Below are 25,398 nucleotides of genomic sequence, written 5' to 3'. Positions count from 1 at the left end.
CCATTGATAGAAAAGGTCCCAAACTTCATAGAATTGTTTATCTTCTTGTTCTCTAATTTCAAATGTCAATCTACTCATTTCAGCACATTCCAATATTTTCTTGATAATTTCTTCCTCTGATGGTATTTTCTCACTCTTCCAATTTTTAGCAAATACAATCCTAGCCGCTGTTAATACATTTACAATCAAATACTTCAAATTTTTATTATATGTATCAAGTAAGATTCCCAATAAAAAGATCTCTGGTTTCAAATCTTGGTGGCTCTTGATGTACTGACTCCAGCCTCTGTCCACTCCTTGTAAATGTCCCCAACACTTTTGAATGGTGTTTTCCTGACAATCCTCTCCAGGCTACGGTCATCCCTGCTGTTTGTGCATCTTTTTCTTCCACACTTTTCCCTTCCACATAACTTTCTATTAATGTGCTTTGATTGGGAACATCCAACTTCTTTTCCAATTACCTTTTGAGGCTTTTCCTCCTTATGGAGTGTGTCAATGATGGTTTTCTGCACAACTGTCAGGTCAGCAGTTTTCCCCATGATTGTGATTCCTACTGAATCAGACTGAGAGACCATGTAAAGGCTCAGGAACCCTTTGCCTTTGCAGGTGTTATGGCTTAATTAGCTGATTAGAGTGGGACACTTTGAGCCTAGCATATTGAACCTTTGAGCCTAGCATATTCACAATATTCTAATTTTCTGAGATTGTGGATTTGGGGTTTTCATGAGCTGTAAGCCAAAATCATCTGAATTATGGCACATCGTGGCTTCAACTATCTTGCTTTGCATGTAATGAGTCTATCTCATATATTAGTTTCACCCTTTAAGTTGCATTACTGAAATAAATGAACTTTTGCACGATATTCTAATTTTTCGAGTTTCACCTGTATCTCAACCTGATAAAATGAGGGATGACTTATGCATGCCACTTTGGGTTTTCAGAAAAAAGGCAGCATGTAAACAATATGGGTAGAGAGAGAAAAAAACACATGCACGTGCACATACACACACACACACACACACACATGCACACTTAAAATGTAGAGATAGAACTAATTAATTAATAAAGACAGCTGTAAGAAATGAAAGGTAAGGATAGTTTATCTTTTAAAAAACAGTCTTGGATACAATGTTTAAATTAGAACAATTCATATGCAAAAAAAAAAAAAAATCTCTCTTAAACAACTATTGAATGAAGATCACAGATCTGCATGAATTACACATACTGTATGCCTTTACAAGATCTGAACTACACCATGCAACATATGTTTTCCATAAGTATTACTGTAAAAATGTCAGTACACATTTTGACATCTGTTTTTTTCCCCCAAAAGCATTTCATGATGGATGGAGTTTGCAATTCCAATATGTAAGAAGCCAAAGGCTACATCAGAATCAAATCCATCACCATCTATTGGATTATATTGACATTTGACTGGAAATCTGAAACTCTACCAAAGTCTTTTACCATATATCAAGAATTACTAATACTTTAGCTATTGTCTTCCTGCTGTTCTGAGCCATTCAAGCAACAGCACTGACCCCCAAATAAGCTTAGCCAAAATGCCCAACGCTATGCTTGAAATCAGAATCCCAAAATATTTCTGTCAATCTAACAAGTATCTATCTCAAATCAACAGTAGTTACATCTATTAATAAATGTGTGAGAAGAATCTTATACATTAAACTATTTTTAAATGTGATGTGTTTTAAGTGATTTTTATATAATTAAAACTCCAATTCTCTCCTCAGGTGATTTTGGGACAGTCACATTCTCTCAGCCCAACTCACCTCACAGGTTGTTGTTGTGAGGAAAATAGAGGGGAGGAAGGGGGTAATCAGGTATGTCCGCTGCCTTGAGTTATTTATAAAATTAATAAAAGCAGGAAAAAATTTGAAGTGAGTAGAGCAATGATTTCCACAGGTGGTGGATAACTTTCTCAAAAGTTAACTCTGAGACATTGCTGCCCCTAGCAAATCCATGTCTGTCCTCTTTAGCCTGTCCCATTTAGTGATCTGAATCTTTTATTAAGAATCCTCCCTTAATCCCAGCTCTTGAATAACTTAAAAACAAAAGCCTGAAGCTTAGAAAAGCAGAGAACGAAACTGTCTTCACCCCACCAAAACATAAAGGACAACCTCAAATATTTTCAGTTCTTAAGTGAAAAAAATTAAATTTCAAAACTAAAAATAATATAAAAAGTGTTGATTTGAAAAATGGAAAAATAAGAAAAACAATGAAAGGCTGTAATCTTTATTTGCATTTTATTCAAGCAAATAAAATCATTCAGTTGTATGTCGCTTCTTTGAATAAAATATAAGGTAACTTAGAAAAATATTGCAGAAAGAAAAATCTGAAAATTTATGCTGATCACCTTAATAAATGTTGGTAGGCAGACAGCAGTGCGACCAATATAACACTTTTATGGGAATGAGTTCAATAAAAGCCAGTCTCTTAGAGTCTGTAATAGCACAGCATTCTCCATTATTGCGAATAGTCTAGCCAGGAAATTAATTTGTGGCTACACTTACCTTCTTAACAATACTAATCTTAACATTTCAAGAAAGTCAATACATTCCAACTTGGTGGACTTGCATTAAAAATGCATCCAATAACAAGACTGTGAAATGATTTATAAAAAAAAAAAAAAGACTGGAGGAATATTGAGATGTATGCAACCTGACTGGATTCAGTATTTTACTCTATTCGAGGCTTACCCACAGAAGTGGTGAAATGCTTGACTAGAATCCTAGTCCTGAAATTACAGAGTTTATTTGACAATATGAGGCCTTCTTGTCCCTGAATTGTACTGACAGCAGAAAGAGGAATCTGGACAACTTCCAGCATGTGCTTAGAGAAGCTTTTCCCAAAGGTCAAACTATTTGAAAGATTGTAGGAGTCAAAGTCAACAAACCTGCAAAACAGCAGGTTAAATGTTGACATAACACAAAAAAGGGTTGATTACCACAAATAATTTTCATAGTATAATTCTTAGAAGTGATATCCAAAGCTATTGTATCTTGCAGAATGCAATTTGAATTAACCAAAGATAACCAAAGATGTGATGTTATTATAGATAGTTTAATCAATACTGAAGGTGTCTCAATGATTTAATTCAAATGTAGACTTTTCCATCTTCAAACCATTAAGCTGAAAAAAAAACCATTAAGTTTCCTGATCTTTTATCATCTATAAAAATCATTCACTAAAATTCACCTCACTCACTAAATATGGGGATAAAATAAATTAGGATATATGACTTGTTTAACAAAACAGACTATGCAAAAACATCTGACAAGTCAGCCATGTTATAACGGTTGTCTCTTTCCCCCACATTCTTTGGTCAATTTTTCAATATTTAGGGCCAGCTATGAAAACTCAAGTAAGCAAGAGGAAATAGAAAGTTTACTCTTTGGAAACATGTTTATACAACTGTTCTTTATCACATTTTAAACATTCAAAAATTGTGCATCCTTCCACACTATTTGTATAATTAATAGATCTGACTTTCTTACCTTATCATTAGTTTAGACAATTCTCTCTGTAATCACCACCTTTGAGAATGTAAATCAACTTGCTTTCCTTATTACTGATACTCATTTTCAATCAGTGCCAGACAAGAACACATCTAATCTGCAATATGATTATATCTGGTTATGTCAAATGATGAAGAATATGAATGGCAGATAGCTATCAGGGAGCTTCTGTACTACAATTATACCAACCCACTAGATACTTTATATTTTCAGATTTGCTACTCATTTTTTGGCAAAAATAAAACAGTCTAAAATAAAGGCATGCAATATTGAATACCTTTCAGTTGTTTAATATCAAAATTAGCCAAAAACAAGGTAAAGTTATTACATTTGCATTTAATTTCAATTCTGATTCAACAAAAATAGAAATTGTTCCAGCAAACACATACCAACTGCTTAAATTCGAGCTCCCATGAAAAAAATGGCACATTATAATAATCATTTTGCATAATAAGGCTGGGCAAAGGCAGCTATTTGGGTTAAAATCAAGTGCCATGAATACATGCCATGAAACTTTCCATAGACAATTTGGTTTCTTTGTTTGTGTGTATGTGTGTGCATGCATATATATGATTAAGTATGACTATGACCAAGTCTGAAATACACTCCTCTCCCAAGTGCTTAGTTTTTCCTATCTCCTTGGAAAATGAACTCTGATTTTGATGTACAATACATGACAAAAGGCTCATTCATTAAACCCAATCAACCAATAACTCCATTCTCATTTTTCTATAAAAAATCATTACTCTGCACAAACCATCACATAATAAAATTCTGGGTTTAGAAACGATAACTGATTTGTACAAAGTTCTTCCTCTGGTGTTGCCTAGTTTTCCACCTCTCTTCCAGCACTCATATATTAAATGGAAATATGTGTTTAGACTTCTACAGGAACTGCACTCTACCACCCATAATAATCATCATGCAGTTAATACATGAAGAATGAGATTTTAGACATCATGTATTATCTGTTTGGCTCCTTTCATTTTGTTCCTCAATCAAATTGTCTATTCTACTCTTACCCTTATGTAATCTATTCCATGAAAAGATAAAAAGTGAAGGGATAGAATCAGAAGACATCTCACCATCTGTATAAACTGCCAATTATGACCCCAACTTTCCCACGTCATTATAGTTGTGCTTTTAAAGTTGTAGCAACGTTTCGGCAGAATCTCATCTGCCATCATCAGGCTTCTGTATTGTGTTTGTCTGGCCCTCGTGGGTGTGGGTCTGGTGTCATTCTTCATGTTAGGTACTCGTTTGTTAATGAGGGCAGGTTTCCAAATGGCTGGTAGGCGGGAGGTATCATCTCGTTTATTCTAAACCCAGAATTTTATTATGCCGTGTGGGCGTTTTTCTATCTCTATGGCTTCTCTGATTATTCTGTTGTTGAAGTGTTCAGTTTTGGCGATAGTTCTGGTATTTTTAAAGTCAATCTCATGTCCTGTGGCTTTGAGGTGTTGGACCAGGGAAGAGGTCGGTTCTTCTTTTTTGATTGACTTCTTGTGTTCTTCAATGCAGGCACTTATTCTTCTGTTGGTTTGTCCGATGTATGTGGTGGGACAGGCGGTATACAAAAGGAGTATACGAAATCCCATGCACCGCCTGCCCCACCACATACATCGGACAAACCATGACTCCAGACCCACACCCACGAGGGCCACACAAGATGCTACCACCACACTTCCACATAGAAAGCAGACTCACACCCACACAGATGATGAGACATGACCACAGACCAGAAGCTGTACTGCAGCCACATCACTACCTGCTTCAAACCCCTCTGACCCATACATGAAGCGAACGGACGCCCACCATGAGGATGTGGCATGACCATGAACGCGAAGCCAAACAACAGGATCACAGCTCACCAGCTCAAATCCCCCAGCAACTAAGACTAACCTGAGCACAACCAAGCCCCCACCTGAACAGAACACACCCCCAGCCAATCAGAACACAGCCAACCCCCCCAACCAATGAGAACACACCCCCACCTAATCAGAACACAGCCAAGCCCCCACCCAATCAAGTCACACCCCCACTAGCAGTTAAAAGAAAGAAGCAGCTGCAAGCTCACATTACTCTGAGAAGCACAAAGCTGAAGACACAAGCCTGAAGATGACAAATGAGATTTCTGCGAAACGTCGCCAAGATACTTCCAATTTTACGCGGGAGAAAACCCGAATAACCAAAGATCCATATACATACATACATGCAAACATACATACATATATATATATATCATATTCGTAGATTTTCACGGGTACAGGTATGCAGGTCTTGGCGTGTTTGGGTCTTTTCCTGTGTAAGATTGAGAGCATCTTGGCAACGTTTCAACGAGGTCCCACTCGCCATCTTCAGGCTGGTGCTTTAGGCTTCATGTTTGTGCGAGCAAAGCGTCCCCACCAGTATATATAGGGAGACGGCAGCTCCGATCACGCTTTTCTCGCACAAGCACGAAGCCGAAAGCAGCCTGAAGATGGCGAGTGGGACCTTGTCAAAACGTTGCCAAGATGCTCTCAATTTTACACGGGAAAAGACCCAAACATGCCAAGACCTGCGTGTGTGTGTGTGTGTGTGTGTGTGTGTGTGTTGGGATTGAAGCTATTTAGCATGGGGCCAGGACTTTGATAATAGGAATATATGCTCCAGGAGGAACAACAAGGAATTATGGATTAATTCCTTAATTATACTAATACTATTAGTTGTATTAGTTAGTTAACCATTTGGAAATTGGGGTTTAATGGAAGATTGGAAAAGAATAATTTTTCCACAAAAAAGATAAAACTTCTGATAATGATATTAAAATGACTCAAGTTAAATTAGCAAAAAAAAATTTTTTTAATATGATGGGAAGTTACTTTTCTGAAAGCCATAGATCTTTTTTAAAAATCTGTATGTTTTAGATAACCAAGAACTTGCTTATTAGTGTTTACAAAGTAGAGATATACTGCCAACAGTAAGAGAAATGGAAAAATAACAAAAGTGAAACTTCTTATGAACTTTTTCATGAAAAAATAAATAAATTTGCAATGATAGGTTTGACAGTTAGTAACAATAGAAATGGAAGAAAGAAATTATGATGTAACTTTAAAGAAAGAAGGTAAAATCTAAATGCATTTTAATCCATTGTCAAAAACATCAGAAACTCCTTCTTTGTACTTGTCTTTTTTATTTATTTTTATTTTTCTATTTTCTGAGGAAAAGACACTTGTCAGTATTAATGTTCCAGGAACACATAGCTTCTTGAGAAGCTCCAGATCTTCTTCCAAAGAAGAAACTGCTGGAGGCAGGGGAAACATAGAATACAGTCCAAATGCTTACACAAAATAATGTGCTAACACAGCATGGAGCTTACAGTATACACGACCAATGAAACTTCATTGTAAATTACTAAAGACTTATAGTCATTATTTTTAATTTTGTCTGTACTAATTTTCTAGTTTATCATTGTTCTCATGTATTTTTTCCAGTACTCAATGAAGCACACGCTGTATTTTGAATCTTACCAGAGAAAACACTGGGAATCTTGGAGAGAAAGCTTTTGACTGTACGAATAGGAATCCCATTTTTCTCATCTTGCATACGAGCTATGACATCTTCCATCTGGACAAAAAAGGAACAAATAAATATATTATGTTCTTGAGTAGTAAGCAGACTGGATGTGTCTTGAGTTGATCTAGTACCATGTTGCCACAGTGACCAAACTAAATGCCTAAGTGAGGACAATAACCTCTGATATTGCAATTATATATAGCTTTCATAAACAATAACTAATAATAGCTAAATTAAGACCATCTAAGTTAGAGGCCATTACCACATCTTGTGGCATCAATTCTAAGATAACTATTTTTTGTATCAAGAAACAGATTTTTATCTGTCCTGAATCTTAATTATTCTGATAGATTGACTGACTGATAATAACTACATTTATATCCTACATTTTCTCTTGAGAGCTTAAAACAACATACGCAGGAATCTCCACTAAAGTGAATCATCATGCTATTAATGAAGAAAGCTATGGAGAAAGCTGTAAAAAAATCTAGATAAGAAGTCAGTAACTTGGCCAAAGCCAAGTAACCTCCACAGTCAGGTGCTGACTTGAATCAGTATTTTTCCAATACAAGATCTTAATGACTATATTGAGCCAAATCCAAGACTTTAAACACTATACTGGCAATTAACACTCAAGGTCAAAGCTCTCATGAGAATTGTCCATAAATACAGCTTTGATGATATTGTAAACTGAAGAGACAGGAATGAAGCTAAGAAAAAAAGTTTATTTACCAAGCTAATAATGTTATTTAATGCTATTAAAAACTATTCTGTACCCAACATTGTTTTCTGCGTCTCCACAATGAATAACAATTTCAAATAATAGCACTTAAACATACATACATTTTTCTTTAAAGATCAATTTATTGAATATAGTAGTAAGCATTTGTTTGATTACTTAACAAAAAAAAATCTCAATTAATAATTTTGAGTACCACTTTGTTGAATTCTTAAATGATTTGCTCATTCATACATAACTATGGCACCGGATGTCATACATGTGGTTCTATTTCTATGATATCACAGGCTGGGGGAGTTGATTATGTAATGCTACATTTTTTTTCATTTAAACATAGCATTTTTGATACTTGAAACCTGGAAAATTAAAATTTCTCATTAAAGGTCTGGGTTAACTAGGTTGGGGGGAAATTCTCAGATAAGCCCTTTGACACTAAAAATGTAGACGTTATACCAAAAACTGTCAGCTTTCAATGTACATTTAAAAAATGCCAAGGATTAAAAAAAAATGAAACATGACTCATCTTTGAAGAGATTTTAATTTGAATGACAGCTTCCCAGAAAGTATTCCAAACTCTATTGCATGTTATTTATATGTGTATTTTTTGCAGAAATGCTACTGTGATATAGTTCAGTCTTCCTTTCTGATCAAGACAAAGCAGTCTTCTTTCAAATATAAGAGAACAAAGGATGTTCCCTTTTCACACACTCACACATCCATAATGACTGATGATATTTCAATGTATTTTTGATATCAATATACGTGGGAGTCAAATGCCAACTGAAACTACGTTTGCACACTTTGCAAATAATTTTGAATCAAGTTGTAAAACCCTGCCCATCTCCTTTCCAAAGGAAAGATTGTAACCTTGAGCAATAAAACTCTCTCTTCTCATATTCTTTAGTCTCTAGTTGCCATTTTTCACACTTGGTCAAAGAATTCGCTTATTTATAGTTTCCTGTAACAAATTGTTCTCCAAGTGAGGCATACAAGGGAACAAACCAAAATAAAACAAACTTAACCCATTAATACAACAGCTAATTAAAAAACAATGCAGAGCTAAGACCATTAAAAGCATCAATATTATGTATTCATTCAGCTTAAGAATAATTCTATAAACCTGAGGATAATGCAGATAAAAGATACTATACCATAATAATATCAATTAAACACAGAATGCTGCATAAATTGCAATTTACAAAGCAGAGACTAACGGTAACAAACATCTAAAATATTCAGGCCGGTTAGAAGCAGACTAAAACTACAGATAAAAGAAAAACCCAGTTCAGCAAGAAGTAAAATGTATTTCCTTATAAAATAAGTATTCTTAAACCAAATGCTGGGAAGGAACATAAATATGCAGTGATTTAAAAGTGTGAATTTCCACACCAATGTCTCATCTTGGAGAATGTATCCTCCACAAGGTGATTTCATAAGAAATTAATTCAGGACTGCACAGCATGAGGCCCAAAAGCGGCCCTGTGCAACCCGTCAGTATATTTTTAAACCTCAATGAATCCGGTACCACAAATACCACTACCACCATCATTGGCACCTCAAAGGGCATTCTGTCAAACACCACCAATGGCTACAGAACACAAACCGAGACACCATTCTGACAGGTGTGCAAACTATTCTCTTCTCTTTTTCTTAAACTCCTTCAAATATATAGACTCTCAGTAAACAAGCACTTCATCTATAAATGCTACTAGATAACCTGAAGGATGATCATTTCATAGATATTTCCTTACCTAAACCGAGAAACAAAATGATTTAAGGGCAGGCAAAAAAAAAATGGCAGGAGGAGCAAGGAAACTGCCAGTTTCCTCATTGAGTTTACTTGTGGGGATTTGGTAGGAAGCATTGGAAATCTTCCTTCCTTTCCCTTTTCTTCCCAACAGTAAATGACTACCGCTGGGTGGGAAATGGAATGAGGAATTACAAGAGAGGCTGGGAAACTATCACAGAATATTAACAGATAACAGACAATCAGAGTTGGAAGGGACCTTGTAGGTCATCTAGCCCAACCCCCCACCCAAGCGGGAGACCCTACACCATTTCTGACAAATGGCAGTCCAATCTCTTCTTGAAAGTCTCAAGTGATGGCGCTTCCACAACTTCCGAGGGCAAGGTCTTCCATTGGTTGATTGTTCTCACTGTCAGAAAGTTTCTCCTTATTTCCAGGTTAACTCTCTCCTTGTTCAGTTTCCATCCATTATTCCTTGTCTGGCCTACAGGAGCTTTAGAAAATAGACTGATCCCTTCCTCCCTGTGGCAGCCTCTCAAATATTAGAAGACTGCTATCATGTCTCCCCTGGTCCTTCTCTTTACTAGACTAGCCAAGCCCAGTTCCTGCACCGGTCATCTTATGTTTTAGCCTCCAGTCCTCTAATCATCCTGGTTGCTCTTCTCTGTACTTTTTCTAGAGTCTCAACATCTTTTTTATAATGTGATGCACAAAACTTGAATTGAAATATTGAAAATGTTGAGGTAATTCCCCGTTAGGAGAATGAGTGCACACAGGGAGACATAATGAGAATGGTGAGGAATAACACACAACCAGCACACAGATACACTGTATAGTAAAATGTAGGTTTTTACTTCCAGTAAACGGTTAAGCAAAGTCCAACAAACAGTCCAAGTCATACACGGTTATAGCGGTCAGTATTCAGTCTAGGGATAATCCAAAAACAAAGTCCAGTATCATAAACAATTCAGTAACAGACTTACATCAAATCCAAGAAAACTATGATCAGCAACAGTCAATAGGGAAAAAAATTCAGGAACCAAAAACAGCAAACATCAGAACATCGACCAACCAGCAACTAGCAACAACAGGACATACAAACCAAGTTTCTGGCTCCATATTATGGCCGTTTGGGGAACCACACCCAATTACAATTTCAGCATTCCCTTAAAGAGACAGTATTAAAATGTCTATACTGGTTTATATATTTCCAACCCAACTGTTAGGTGACTTACATTTCTAACAGAAAATGAAGATCCTGTGATCACAGAAGCAGCCCAGCAATTCAGCAGCAACCAGTAGCACTGAAACAGTTACAACTTCCCCTAATTCCTTCCAGAATCATGGGTCCCAGATTTTAGACATATTCTGTAAATTGAGGTACCTTGGTTAAAACACTGATGCCTATGATACACTGTTTCACACAGTTAAAGGTCATAATGAGAGCATAATTCTATATAGATATATCTTTCTTGAATTTATTCCGCATTGCAAAATTAAATCTGAGTTCACAGAAACCCACAACTGTATTACCAATGAATTTAATCTCAATTTTTCCTGTTTTATTCTACGTACTCGAAAGGAATATTATTTTCCCTTTAAAAAAGTTGGCTTCCTAAAGAAACAATTAGCATCTTTAGATTAAATGAATATGTAGTAACAGGGGCCACATTCTCTTCTATGAAAAAATATCTAAACATTTTTTTCCAGATCAATATGGTGCCAAAATTGTCCTAAATTCAGATAAATTCAGTATCTCCGACAAAGGTATGTTTATTCAAATGCAAATCATTATGTTCTCACTAAATAATGTACTAAAGCCATAATGTGCTGAAGCCAAACTATGTACTAAAGCCATTTTCTGTTCTGATTGCCTAGAATCTGCTACAGCTGTATTACGATAAAAGATTAAGAGTAGGAATACTGTAATCTATGCTGTACAAGGTGAAATGCTTGTCAAGCTTTGACTGAACAGGCATATCAGAAAAGTGTTGTTGTTTTTAGCATGGTTGCCTCTCTCTCCCTGAATGGTCATTGCTGAGTTCTGAAATTGCAGAGTAAAAAATTAGCTCCTTAGCTTTGCCTCAGCATTTCCTGTCTACTGGTCTGTTTATCTCTTATCAGTTTCATCCAGACCCTTTCTGACAATGCAATATTGCACTCTGTCTTTTTAAAAGACAACAAATCCTACCTGTACAGAAGGTGCAAAAGATCTGCCGTGGAGAAGAAAAAGAAAACCATAGTTCTGAAACCAATAAGGGAATTTGACATTTTCAAAATGGGGGGAGGGGAGAATCACTGAGGAAACAGCAGTTGCAGAGATGCCACAATACGAGCCAAGGAGATGCTCTAGCAGAGATCCAAAATTTGTCATGCTCGAATTTGTAACATTTGTGAGAGATGGGGAATTGAATTGAAAAATCCTAGCATTTATTAGCAAGCTAACCAAATGCTTTGTAAATGACCAGATTTAATTTGAATTTCTCTCATTCATTGCTAAATGTACACATTTACCAGGATACACTTATAGATATTGTGTTTAAGAAGAAACTAATTGGATCTCAAGGTATTCATGTTTGATTAACTGCATATTGTAAACAAATGATGAAAGGGGTGGTGAGCCTTTCTAAGAATGTCTCAAATATGTTTGGTTTCAGGGAATAAATTCTTCTGATACTATTCAGGGATTCTGTTTTCAGATTTGCACTGCTATTTGTTCAATAAACCTGAAAATAACTCTGAAACAAAACACAAGGGACCCTGGCTTACATAACTTCTTTTTTTGATAAAGGTGGCTTAAGGTCCACATAACATTTCAAAACTTTTTCCATAAAAAAAAAAAAAAAATTTGAGAAAGTATCCCTCTCTGCTCGAAAAAGCATCTAAGTGGATTAATCATTTTTTTTAGGAAGTGGAAGATTAAGAATAAGAACACTGTAATCTATGCTATACAAGGTAACTTGGGCCCAAGAGGGGAAAAAAACCCAAGGTACATAGTTTGAACAATACATGAAGACACCTCAAAAGAAAATGAGAAAGATACTTCTCCTATACTTCTTCTAGCTAGGGGTTGGCATAATTTTGAGGTGTGATGCATCTAAGGTGTCCCATGAAAATTTTAATAATTGTTGAAAACCAAAGGTCCCATTAAGTCTTACCTGAAAGCAGTAGAGATTACAGCATTTTCACCTGAAATCTCCATGTGAAATTACCACATATATATATATATATATATATATGGTAGGTTTCATCTGGGTGCCTGGTTGGGGTGTGTTTATATGTATGTATGTATGTATGTATGTATGTATGTATGTATGCATGCATGTATGTATGTATGTATGTATGTATGTATGTATGTATATTTTCTTAAGTTTTTGCGGGTACTTACATGTATGGTATTCAGCTTTGTTCGGGTATTTTCCCCTGTCATTATAGTTGTGCTTTTAAAGTTGTAGCAACGTTTCGGCAAAATCTCATCTGCCATCATCAGGCTTCTGTATAGTGTTTGTCTGTGAGTCGGACTTTCACAGCCATTTCTGTTTTAAATTTGGTGCTAGCCTACTGCTTTGCCAGAATGGTTTTTTCTTCATCCTGATTGGTTGGGAGTCTTGGTCTGTGTTTATTGGTCTTGGAGTTTGCTGTGTTCTGCTTGATTGGTGTTAATAATATCTTCTGTCTGTTTTGTAGCTTTTTTTGTCTTGATTGGCTGGCAACATTGTGTTTCCTGTATTGGAGGCTTTGGACTCAAGTTTGAAAAAAATATGAATTGGCATCAGCCGTACTATGTATTACTGTGGTCCATCAGTTGCTTTGCAAGTGTATTATCAGACTTTTGTTTATATTTTGATAAGTACTTACTCATTAATGCTACTATTTCTGCTTCCTTCATAACTTTAAGACACAACTAGTGCAACATTATGCAGAAAAAATGGTTAATCTAGGAGGCTGAAAAGATACCTAAATCAGAATTACAAAATGGATCTAAGAACTGAAAATTTTTTTCTTCAGTAAGTTGATTCAAGAGCCTGCCTTAATATGAGAAAATTTTCTGCTTTTTATAGCACCAATTGTACGTCTTGTATTTCCTTTCTACTCTTCCAAAAGATATACTTGATTTCTCTATTCATAAGCAAGAACAAAACTGCCATGTGCATGAACTTCTCTAGCCACATTTTGGGGATGAAGCCAGTTTCTCTTCTAGATACTCCTCTAGGCTATGTGAATATGTTATTCCTGAATGAATTGAATTGGCTTGAACAGACACCTCAGAAAAGGCTTCCTGCCAAACTCCAAAGGAAAACAAGTCTGATTTTACCCATTTTCAGAAGCAAAACTTTACTTCCTGATCCCTACTGTTTTCAGTCCTGATCCAAAGGCAATTACCATGACTTTGCCTAGAGTTGCAATTACAGTGCTTAAAATGGCTCAGCTGAGTTATCATATCAGTGCAGGCTTCCCATTCTAGGCAAACAGATGCTAGGGATTTGTCATACAAATTAATCCTTGGCTAGTGTTGTAATATGCAAGACGAGAAATTTATTATAGTTGGCAATTCTTTGGAGTTGTGAATTCTCCACATACATTTCTCCCTTTAATTGTGCAGCTGTCTGTATTTTTTATTTAATTTTAATAATTTGAATAAGGCAAAATTCAAGTTATTCATATTCCCAGTTAAAACCTGGAGAAGTACTAGAATTGTAAAAGAAAAGAAGAGTAAAGACCAAGACCTGGTAAAAGAAGAGCTCATTTGAAGAAGACCTTTTTGATACAGTCTCCCACTGTCAATACAGGTAATCCTCAACTTACAACCATTCATTCAGTGACTTTTCCAATTACATGGATCAAGGGGAACTTATTCAAGGAAGACTAAAGGAATATAAGGAGGTTGAAATGTATTTGAATATAAGTATCTTGGGTTGGTAGTTGGGCTGTTGGTCTGAGCTCCGAACTTGGCAATTTGGTTGCAAGCGTTTCAAAGCACATTGACGATGTCTCCTCAAATGGTGACAAAACATTTGTACCGAATTGCCAAGCTTGGAGCTCAGACCAACAACCCGAATATAAGGAGATTTACAGATAAATTGAATGGACTTGTATTTTCACGAAGGAAAAAGGAGAATTTCTACACCATAGTGTAGAAAATCCAAGAAAGAAAACCTTAGGCTCCACTGATTTAGAGAAAAGGACTTTTAATGAAAATTGATATGGTAGCATCAGAAGAATACAAGATCCGAGGCAATAGGCGCAAAAATCACATATAGAAAATTATGCCAATGTTCCCACCCCCAATAGTTCAAATTGGGGCATGTGGGGCATCTTCAGGTGGTGTTTGAGAAATCTGGATCGCCAGGACGGTTGACCTTGGCCTGGATAAATAAGAGGCTACAGCTGCGCAGTAAGCAAGTAAGCATAATCAAGAAAGTTTTCCCAAGTTTTACAGTGCACCCTCTCAAGCCTCCAGCACTCTCCCCCCCACCAAAGTCTAATTAATCTTCCCTCCCTCAGTTTCTATGGCAGCTGGAAAGACAAGCAGAAGGATTCTTGAAGGCTGACAGATGAGTTGAAAGACTCAAATACTGAACTGCACTTTTTAAAAACTCTCCCTCACTTCCTAGACCAGACATTTTATTCATTTATGCCAATCTAAAGGAAGACTTTAGGTCCCACAATACTCTTAAAAACATAGTCTACAAAAGAGCTCCATTCCTCAGTAAACACTCAATTCAAAAGTACTCGGAGATTTCCGATTCTTCCCATCCTTGACCAGCACGCCAGAAAAGAACTCATTCCTCAGTAAGTGCTAAGTTCAAAAGCGCTCTATTCAAAAGCGCTCAATGATCTGCGATTCGACCCATCCTTACTAGAAGGTAAGGCGGTGGGGCTCGCTAGTACTGGGGGCTCTATGATTATCCTTGCAGAGCAGTGAGACGGTGAGATTCATCCCATCCTTGCAGGGCGGTGAGTACCGGGAGCTGTGAGTCAGTCTGCAGAAGTTTGCAGCCAGGGTGTGAAGCAGACTGCTCCCCCCCCCCCCCCCGCCGCCCACTCTTCCCTCTTCACCAAATTGCTAATCTGGATGCCCTCTTTAAAAGGACAGTAACTTTGGACTCCCAATAAGTAGGGAAGTATTGTTATAACTGAACTCCTGTGATGATTGGAAACAATTTTATTTCCTGTGAAAGAAGCAGAAGTATATTGAAGCCAGGAGTGAATGCTCAATACAAAACTGAGTCTACATAGTAAAAATATAAACTGTTCAAATTGCCAGTGCAAGTCTATCTACTTGCCTCTTTCTCTTAAAAGCAACAAGCTTTGAAAGTATATTTAAATTGACTAGGAGGGGGCCAGAAATCCCATTCATCAAGGGAAAACAAAAACAGAAAGTTTCCTGTTGCCTCCCTGTGAATTGTTCTGTTTATCTCTGCTGAAGCAGGGGCCAGAGATCCCCCCCTTCAGCATCTTTGCATCTTTACTATCTCAAAAACTCAATCTACAAAACAAGAAAGAGAATGTAAACCCTTACTCACTGATTGTTTTCAAGAGTAAAGAGGAAAACAGCTTCAGTAGGTTAAAACCTGTTTGACACAAAGAAACTGCTGTTTCTCCAGCCCAGGAAAAGAGGCCTCCTGCCAGTTTATTAGGGGTTATAAACCTATTCTCAGATATCAGCAACAGCTAAGCAAAGCAATAACCCTTTACTTACTGACTCTCAATACTACTTCATTACTTTTATTATCTCAAAACTTATAACTTTCTACCTCAAGACCTATATCAAAGATTAGATAATGATATCTCCAAATCAATTTCTTTAAAACAATTATTTTTTATCAAATGATTAATTGATTTATTGTTTTATTGATTAGTATGATTGAGTGTTTAGTGCATATAGTGTAATTACTGAATATCTGATTAGTAAAATCAGTGATTTGGTGAATTTAATTGACCAGTGTGTTTAGTAATTACTGTAATAAATTAGGCTGTTTGTTGCTTAGCAAAATTATTTGATTAGAGTGATTTGAATAACTAATTGATTGATTGATTGATTGATTTTTAGTAATAAGTAACCTTACTTTTGATTTGTTCTCTAACATATCAATTAACATGTATTAATTACCAATATTCATTAAGTAACTGTCTACCTATCACATTAACTAGCTATTGTAATTGTTTACAATTACAATACTATTGCCATTGACCATGCCAGCCAAAAACTCCAAACCAAAACAAAAGAAAAATATCTCTACCAATGACCTTCCAGACTCCTGCACATGTTTCAGATGTCTTGAAACTATCAATGAAAGCGAAATTTACATTAAATGCCACCTATGTGACAACTCTGCCTGCTTAAACGCAAACAAAAGCCTAGCTGATATGGTTAAAAATTCAGATACATTCTTTTATCTATGTCCATCATGTTCTCCTAAGCTAAACAAACTGAGTACCCTACCTGAGTTGAAAGCATAGAATCACTCATTCACTCAATAGAAGAATGCTTAGCAACACGTTTTGAAACAACTATACAAGCAAGCCTAATCTCTCTTGAAAAAAAAACCCAGCACAGATAAGTGAGTACTTATCAGCTCAAAATCAAATCCCACAACAACCACAACCACTACCTCAACTACAATCACAACTACAACCAAAAATAACCACCAAACCACAGCCACAAACAATTACTATCCCTTCAAATAATTCCACAAATAATATCCCCTTACTCATCAAAGACATCATGGAACGTAAACAGAAACGTCCAAATGCCATCTTATTTGGTCTCAAAGACACCAACGAATCAGAAGTCATCACCAAAGTTCGCGATATAATAAGCAACTCAAATACAACAAACATCTCTCCTGAAGATATCATTGAAATAACCAGAGATGGCCCTGGGTGCAAATACAATGACGGCTCTATGGCCCCAAGATTTTGTAGAGTTGTATGCAAAAATGAGTTCAGCAAATGCATATTCATTCATACAATAAACGCCATTGCAAAAACCAGTCCCGACCACAAAAAACTTCGCTCAAGACCAGACTTATCCATACTGCAAAGAATTCGCTCCTGTTAACTCCACGCAGAACTCAAAAACCGTCTAGACAATGGAGAAAAGGACCTATACATTGACTACCAAGCTGATTGCATCAAAAGAAAGTCACATAACCCACAACTCCACATCCAACCCCACCCCATCCAATCCAACATCACTCAAAACTTGGCACGCATGCCCCTAACTACCTTTACTCCAACCACAACTGGCCTTAAATGCAAGCTACTCAATGCAAAAAGCCTTGTGAATAAAATACCTGAATTTCTCCTCTTACTAAATATGGCTAAATTCGACATTATATTTGTCTGTGAAACATGGCTCAATGCATATCTCCCTGACTCCATTACCACAGTAAAAGACTATCATGTTTACTGATCAGATTGTGAAATCCATAGAGGAGGTGGTGTTACTATCTTCTATAAAAAGTCCCTACATCTCAAAACATCCAAGTTACCCAGGAGCTTGTTCTTCCTGAGACCATCATCTGTGAACTGTCCTTAAATATCACATTTTGGTTCTTACTATGTTACAGAGCCCCTGATTATGACATCGAACATGCAAACAAGCTAAATACACAACTAACATGAGCAGCATCCTGCCCACATGCTTTTATCTTTCTTGGTGACTCCAATCTACCTCATATTAATTGGACCCTTAACGAATGTACAACTGAACCCACACATGCAACCTTCTACAATGCAGTAACAAATCTGGGACTAGAACAACTAGTAACCAACAACACTAGACTTAACAACTGCCTCGATCTCATCTTCTGCAATAGTTTGAATTTATTTTACAGAATACAAACTAAAGAACTCTTTTCCAGCAGTAACCACAATATGATTTACTTTTGTCTCAACATACGCCCACACAAAAATCATCACAATGACAGGATCCCCAATCATAACTTCAAAAAAGGCAACTATGATCTTATAGACAATGATCTCTCATCCCTTGATTGGCAATCTCTATTCACTGGATGCAATACTGTTGAAGACCATTACAAACTATATGTATCAAACAAGTCATCAAACTATATGTATCATTAACAACTCCCAAAACCAGAAAAACAGATTACCCATAACAATAAGGAAGCTTCAATCCAAAAAGAAATCACTTTGGCAGAAAAACAAATCTGGTCACGTTACCAACTTCAAAAGCTGATACAAAAATTTATGCCACCAGATAAAAACTGAATGCATCAATTATCACATTAAACAAGAAGAAAACCTTCTACACACCAATTCCACCTGCGCTTTCTACAATTTTGTAAACAACAAACTAAAAGACTCAAAGTCCATCCCACCCCTGAAAGGACCTAATGGTAAAGACTGCAATGATGACACTATTAAAGCCAACCTTTTTAACACATTCTTTGGCTCAGTATTTGTAAACAGCAATGGATCATGCCCAGTATTTCCTAGTTGTACCACAGACAACTACAATGATCTAACACATAACGATTTCACAGAAGACAATGTTGAAAAAGCAGTACGTAATCTAAAACCATCTCTATCTATTGGACCGGACGGAATATGTGACTACTTCTTTAAAAAGCTATCCACTGCCATAGCCAAACCTCTAAGCATACTCTTTGAAAAATCTTTCAGGACCAGCTCCTTGCCGAAACTGTGATCACTAGCCACGGTCCTCCCCATCTTCAAAAAGGGAGACCCCAGCCTAGTTGAAAATTACAGACCAATCTCTTTATGCTGCGTCACCTGTGAAGTCATGGAATCAATTATTAACCAATCCATCATTTTCCACTTAGAAACAAACAACCTACTCTCTAATAAACAATTTGGTTTCAGGAAAAAACTATCCTGTAATCTGCAACTCTTACACCACAAAAACATATGGACTACACAACTCGATCAGGGCAAAGCAATAGACGCAATCTACATAGACTTCTGTAAAGCCTTTGATTCAGTGGTACACGACAACCTACTCCTAAAACTAAAATCTTATGGTATCTCTGGACACCTGCATAACTGGATAGAAGCATTCCTGTCAAACAGACAACAAATGGTCAAAATTGGGAGTGTCCTATCAAATTCTGTACCTGTCAATAGTAGTGTCCCCCAAGGGAGTGTTCTAGGACCAACTCTCTTCATACTCTACATAAATGACCTCTGTGATCATATCAAGAGCAACTGTGTTCTCTTCGCTGAGGATGTAAAGCTATTCAACACCACAGACAATACTGCTACCCTTCAAAAAGACCTTGACTATGTATCAGAAAGGTCAAACAAATGGCAATTTCAAATCTCAACAAATAAATGCTCTGTCGTACATATTGGCAAAAAAAAATTAGAAAATAAAATACAGGCTGAATAGTCAAAACCTTGTTGATGATCCAAACTCTGTCAAGGATCTTGGAGTACTCATCTCTAATTATCTAAGTGCTAGAGCCCACCGTAACTACATAGCCAAAAAGGTGTTAAGAGTAATCTTACGTAGCTTTTTCTCTGGTAATATTACACTAAGAACTAGAGCATACAAAACATTTGCTAGACCAATACTTGAATACAGTTCATCAGTCTGGAACCCACATCATGTATCTGATATTAACACAGTTGAGAAAGTCCAGAAATATTTCACAAGAAGAGTTCTCCACTCCTCTATTCGTTGCAGAATACCTTATGCCACCAGACTTGAAATTCTAGACCTAGAAAATCTAGAACTATGCCGCTTTCAGTCTGATCTAAATATAGTATATAAAATCATACATTGCAATGTCCTACCTGTCAATGAATACTTCAGCTTCAACCATAACAACACAAGAGCAAAAAATAGATACAAACTCAAGGTAAACTGCACCAAACTTGATTGCAGGAAATATGACTTCAGTAACAGAGTGGTCAATGTCTGGAACACTCTGCCTGACTCTGTGGTTTCTTCCCCAAACCCCAAAAACTTTAACCTTAGACTGTCTACTATTGACCTCACCCCTTTCCTAAGAGGTCTGTAGGGGGCGTGCATAAGTGCACCAATGTGCCTACCGTCCCTGTCTTATTGTTTCTTTTATTTTATTTTTTTATATTTCTTATATGTATCCATGTATTCATAACTATGTTTTTACTTATACCTATTATCTTGTAAGCAATTGACAAAAATAAATAAATCAATAAAAAATAAATAAAATAATGCAACAAGTTGTTTTAAAAAATAACTTTAAGGAGTTTTGGATAACAGTTAGGAAAAGATTAAATAAAATAAAACAAAAAACAAGACAAACAGCTTTTGGATGAATTTGTTAATGTTGCCATGGCCTGCAGGAAATTCAAGGGCTGGAGGGCTCCCAATAAACAAATATGTAAACTCTAGAACAAGGTTGTCAAACTCACAACAGCCCATTGTCATCACATGATGTATCACAACTTTTTCCTCCTTTGCTAAACCAGGGATGGAGCATGGCCAGTGGGTGATGCATCTGGCCCATGGGCCGCAAGTTTGACAGCCCTGTTCTAGAAGATGGCAAATAAGGATCAGAAGTGGTTGATAACTCATATATTTTAATCGTTTGAGAAATGTGTTTAGGATGGTAGCTTTTGTCTTTTTTCTTAATAACTGGTTACAATATTCTCAGTGCAATATAATCATGTGGTATAATGCTTCTATCCTAATACTGTATGAAGATTAGCACAAAAATCAGGGTAAACAGATCTTGGCCAGATTGAGGTCAAATTCTTGTTTCAGATGACCTAATTTTCACCAATATAATCCTGAAATTTCCGAAAGAATGGTGCCATATGTTGATCAAGCCATGCAAATTTGTTTGTCATTTGTGCTGTCTAATAGCATTATTTGAGCCGGATGGAGGGATGAGAAGTTCGCACCTGTTTCATAGAATTGATGGAGACTATTTTTAAATAAAAAATATTAACACTGAAAATGTTCAATATTAATACTGAAAATACTCAATATAAACCATTTAACAGGTAATTTCCGATCAATCTTCCCTTTCCAGTTTGTTTTGTTGTGTAACTGATCAACTGCTTGCTTGCTTTTTATGATCCAGTTCAGCATTAAACCCTCAGTGGTGTGCACTTTTTTGAACAAGGTGATTATTATACCTAAAATTCCTTTAAAAGTAGATATTTGCTACAAGAATTCAATCATAGCTAGATACATATTTTCAATGTCAGCCATACTTTTTTGGAATCTGCTATTAGTGTTCTGAATGATCTCCACTCCTTAAAACAGATAAAACACCCCATCTCATTAGAATAGAATAGAATAGAATAGAATAGAATAGAATAGAATAGAATAGAATAGAATAGAATAGAATAGAATAACATTAATGCCATTTTTAATGTACACTAATCAGCATACATTAAAATGAAATAAATAAAATGAGCACTAGGGACTTTAGTGTATTTTTAGTTTTTTGCTAAGTTAGTTTAAACTTGTTATAATTTATTGTCTGAAATGCAGCTTGTTTAAAACAAAAACAGCTTTCTCCATAGATATATAAAAAAATAAGTTCCTTCATATTTCTCAAGCAAAATACTGTATAATTTTTATTACTGGTTTCCAGGTTAAAAATATTTCTCTATAATGCCTGCTTTACACAACCTTTTTAGGACTGTTTTGGGATAATCTGTTCTTCTCAGACTAACGTTTTGCTTTTGTTATTGTAGACAGGTTGAAAAGATTAAATCTTTTCAACATTAAACTGTTGTTATACTTCCAAAAACAAATGTTTTGCATTCAAAAAGTAGAAAAATAAATACTGAATGTACTCTCTTTCAAGTACATATTAGAAGCATTAATACAGTGCAGTCTTTCAAGTACATATCAGAAGCATTAATACAGTGCAGTGTGCTGCATCTATCAGTAAATTATTTTATACCCAGAGGCTTGCTTTCAGGTAAACAAGCAGAGATTTGCATGTTTGCAAGAAACAGATAAAAAAGTAGGGTTTTTTAAAAAATATATGGAATTATACAATTCTAATTGTATAGCTCTTCCAAAGGTCAGTACTCTTCCAAGTTCTTTATGTATCTAATGCTATTCAGACAGTGCAAGAGGGTGGGAATCTTTCTTAATGTGCTTGCTGAGATTGTAGGGGTCATTTCACAAAATCTACCACTGCCCCTACAGAAAAGATGTGTGCTTTTTCCATTTGTATTTCCCACAGAAGTGTAGTAACAGGAAACCATAATTCATTAGTGCTTTCTCTCTCAGCACTTCACAAGCTATGTAAAGGCATTTTCAGATTGTGTTTCTTCGATTGAGACAGATATCCTCATTAGACATATATGTCTTGGATCCTTTTGTGGAGCATCAAGTTTACTAAAAAATGTCACGTAAAAAGGGTCAGTTTCCACTGTATCATTCCCCTGGACTATGTAGCATTTTGCTATCTCCCAGATAGCAGTTTTCCAGTGTTTTATATAGAGACCTGTTCTACTACCTTATATCTTTGACTGAACTTGCAGAATGTGCTCTGACACTAAACTCCCTCCCCATATGAGGAAGCAGGAAATCTGATAAATTATAAATTATGGACCTTGGAGTACTCATCTCTAATGATCTAAGTGCTAGAGCCCATTGTAACTACATAGCCAAAAAGGCATTAAGAGTTGTTAACCTAATCCTACGTAGCTTTTTCTCTGGTAATATCACACTACTAATTAGAGCATACAAAACATTTGCTAGACCAATACTTGAATACAGCTCATCAGTCTGGAACCCACATTACATATCTGATATTAACACAGTTGAGAAAGTCCAGAAATATTTCACAAGAAGAGTTCTCCACTCCTCTACACGTTGTAGAATACCTTATGCCACCAGACTTGAAATTCTAGACCTAGAAAACCTAGAACTACGCCACCTTTGGTCCGATCTAAGTATAGTATATAAAATCATACATTGCAATGTCCTACCTGTCAATGAATACTTCAGCTTCAACCATAACAACACAAGAGCAAACAATAGATACAAACTCAAGGTTAATTGCACCAAACTTGATTGCAGGAAATACGACTTCAGCAACAGAGTGGTCAATATCTGGAATACTCTACCTGATTCTGTGGTTTCTTCCCCAAACCCCAAAAACTTTAACCTTAGACTGTCTACTATTGACCTCACCTCTTTCCTAAGAGGTCTATAGGGGGTGTACATAAGCGCACCAATGTGCCTCCCATCCCTGTCCTATTGTTTCTTTTTACTTTTCTTATATGTATCCATTTCATGTATTCATAATTAAGTTTATACTTATACCTATTATCTTGTAAGCGATTGACAAATCAAATAAATAAATAAATAAATATCCACTAAACTAGGGCAAAAATCACAGTACAGTGGGCAACGGATATCCCCACCCAAAGAAGCACAAAGAAAAAAATCCAATCAATCAGAACAGAGCTGGAATGGATCTTGGAGGTCTTCTAGTCCAACCCCCTGCTCAAGCAGGAGACCCTATACCATTTCAGATAGGTGGCTGTCCAGTCTCATCTTAAAAATCTCTAGTGATGAAGCATCCACAATTTCTGGAGGCAAGCTGTTCCACTCGTTATTTGTCCTTACTGTTAAGAAGTTTCTCCTTAATTCCAGGTTGATTCTCTCCTTAGTTGTTTCTTTTCCTGCCCTCTGGTGCTTTGGAAAATAGGTTGACACCCCCCCCTCCTCTTTGTGGCAACCTCTAATATACTGGAATATTGCTATCATGTCCCCACCCCTCCAGTCCTTCTTTTCTCTAGGCTAGCCAAATCCAAATCTTACAATTGTTCTTCATATGTTTTAGTCTCCAAGCCTTTAATCGTCTTAGTTGCTCTTCTTTGCGTTTTTTTTCCCCCAAAGTCTCAACATTTTGTAATGTGATGGCCAAAATTGAATGCAGTATTCCAAGTGCGGCCTTACTAAAGCTTTATAAAATAATACTAATACTTCATGTGATTTTGTTCTAAGTTCTGTTTGTACTGTTTATACTTATATAGCTTTTTCGTTGGCGGCTGCACATTGCTGGCTCATATTTAAATGATTGTCTACTAGGACCAAAGTCCCTTTCTCTCTACTGTTTTTGAGCCAGGTTTCACCTAAACTGTACTTGTACCTTTCATTTTTCCTGCCCAGATGTAAAATATTGCTTTTCTGTACATTAAATTTCATTTTGTTGGATAGGGCCCATTGTTCAAGTCTGTCAATATCTTTTTGGATCCCGAGCTTGTCTTCCAGGGCGTTGGGTATTCCTGCCAGCTTAGTGTCATCTGCAAATCTGATGAGTTCTGCTTCTATTCCCTCATCTAAGCTATTTATGAAGATATTGAAGAGTACTGGGCCTAAGAAGAACCTTGTGGTACCTCATTGCTTACTTCCCTCCATGTAGATGTAGTACTATTAAGGAAATCTCATTGAGTAGTTTATCAGCCAGTAATAAATCCATGCGGTGGTGATGCTATCTAGCCCACATTTTTCTAGCTTACCAAGAAGTAGGTTGTGATCGAATGCCTTGCTGAAGTCTAAATATACTATATCCACAGCATTTTGCTGGTCTACTAATTTAGTCACTTTGTCAAAGAATGAAATAAGATTAGTTTGTCATGATCTGTTTTTAACAAACCCATGCTGGTTTTTAATTTTTAATTTAATTTTTAAATACCCTTTGTTATTAATTTAAGGCCTACTCAGAACAAGATAAATTGGTTTAGGTAAATCATGCTCCATAATCTTGTGCTTGGATTATTGCAATGCCTTGTAGCTGCTGCTTTTGGAAACAGTCCAGAAAAGCTGGTTTGCTCGAAACAGAACTGCAAGTTGAGAAAACAGA

General features: G+C 36.3%; 1 protein-coding gene across 9 annotated transcripts in view; it reads right to left on the bottom strand.

The window, feature by feature from the left end:
• The window catches only part of RGS7 (regulator of G protein signaling 7), a 177,888-nt gene that overhangs the window by 85,861 nt on the left and 66,629 nt on the right, over window positions 1–25,398 (bottom strand). For all 9 annotated transcript variants that reach the window (XM_087967382.1, XM_087967395.1, XM_026669321.2 and 6 more), the window contains one exon: window positions 7,046–7,142. In XM_087967382.1, coding sequence (XP_087823508.1) covers window positions 7,046–7,142 — 97 coding nt within the window. The remainder of the gene's footprint in view (window positions 1–7,045; window positions 7,143–25,398) is intronic.

This window comes from Notechis scutatus, chromosome 1, assembly GCF_049901735.1.
Source record: "Notechis scutatus isolate UNSWTSFEM ecotype Mainland chromosome 1, rNotScu1.2, whole genome shotgun sequence".
In the NCBI taxonomy this organism is placed as follows: Eukaryota; Metazoa; Chordata; class Lepidosauria; order Squamata; family Elapidae; genus Notechis; species Notechis scutatus.
Note: the sequence above shows the minus strand (reverse complement) of the source record. Positions and strands in the feature narration are given on the sequence as shown.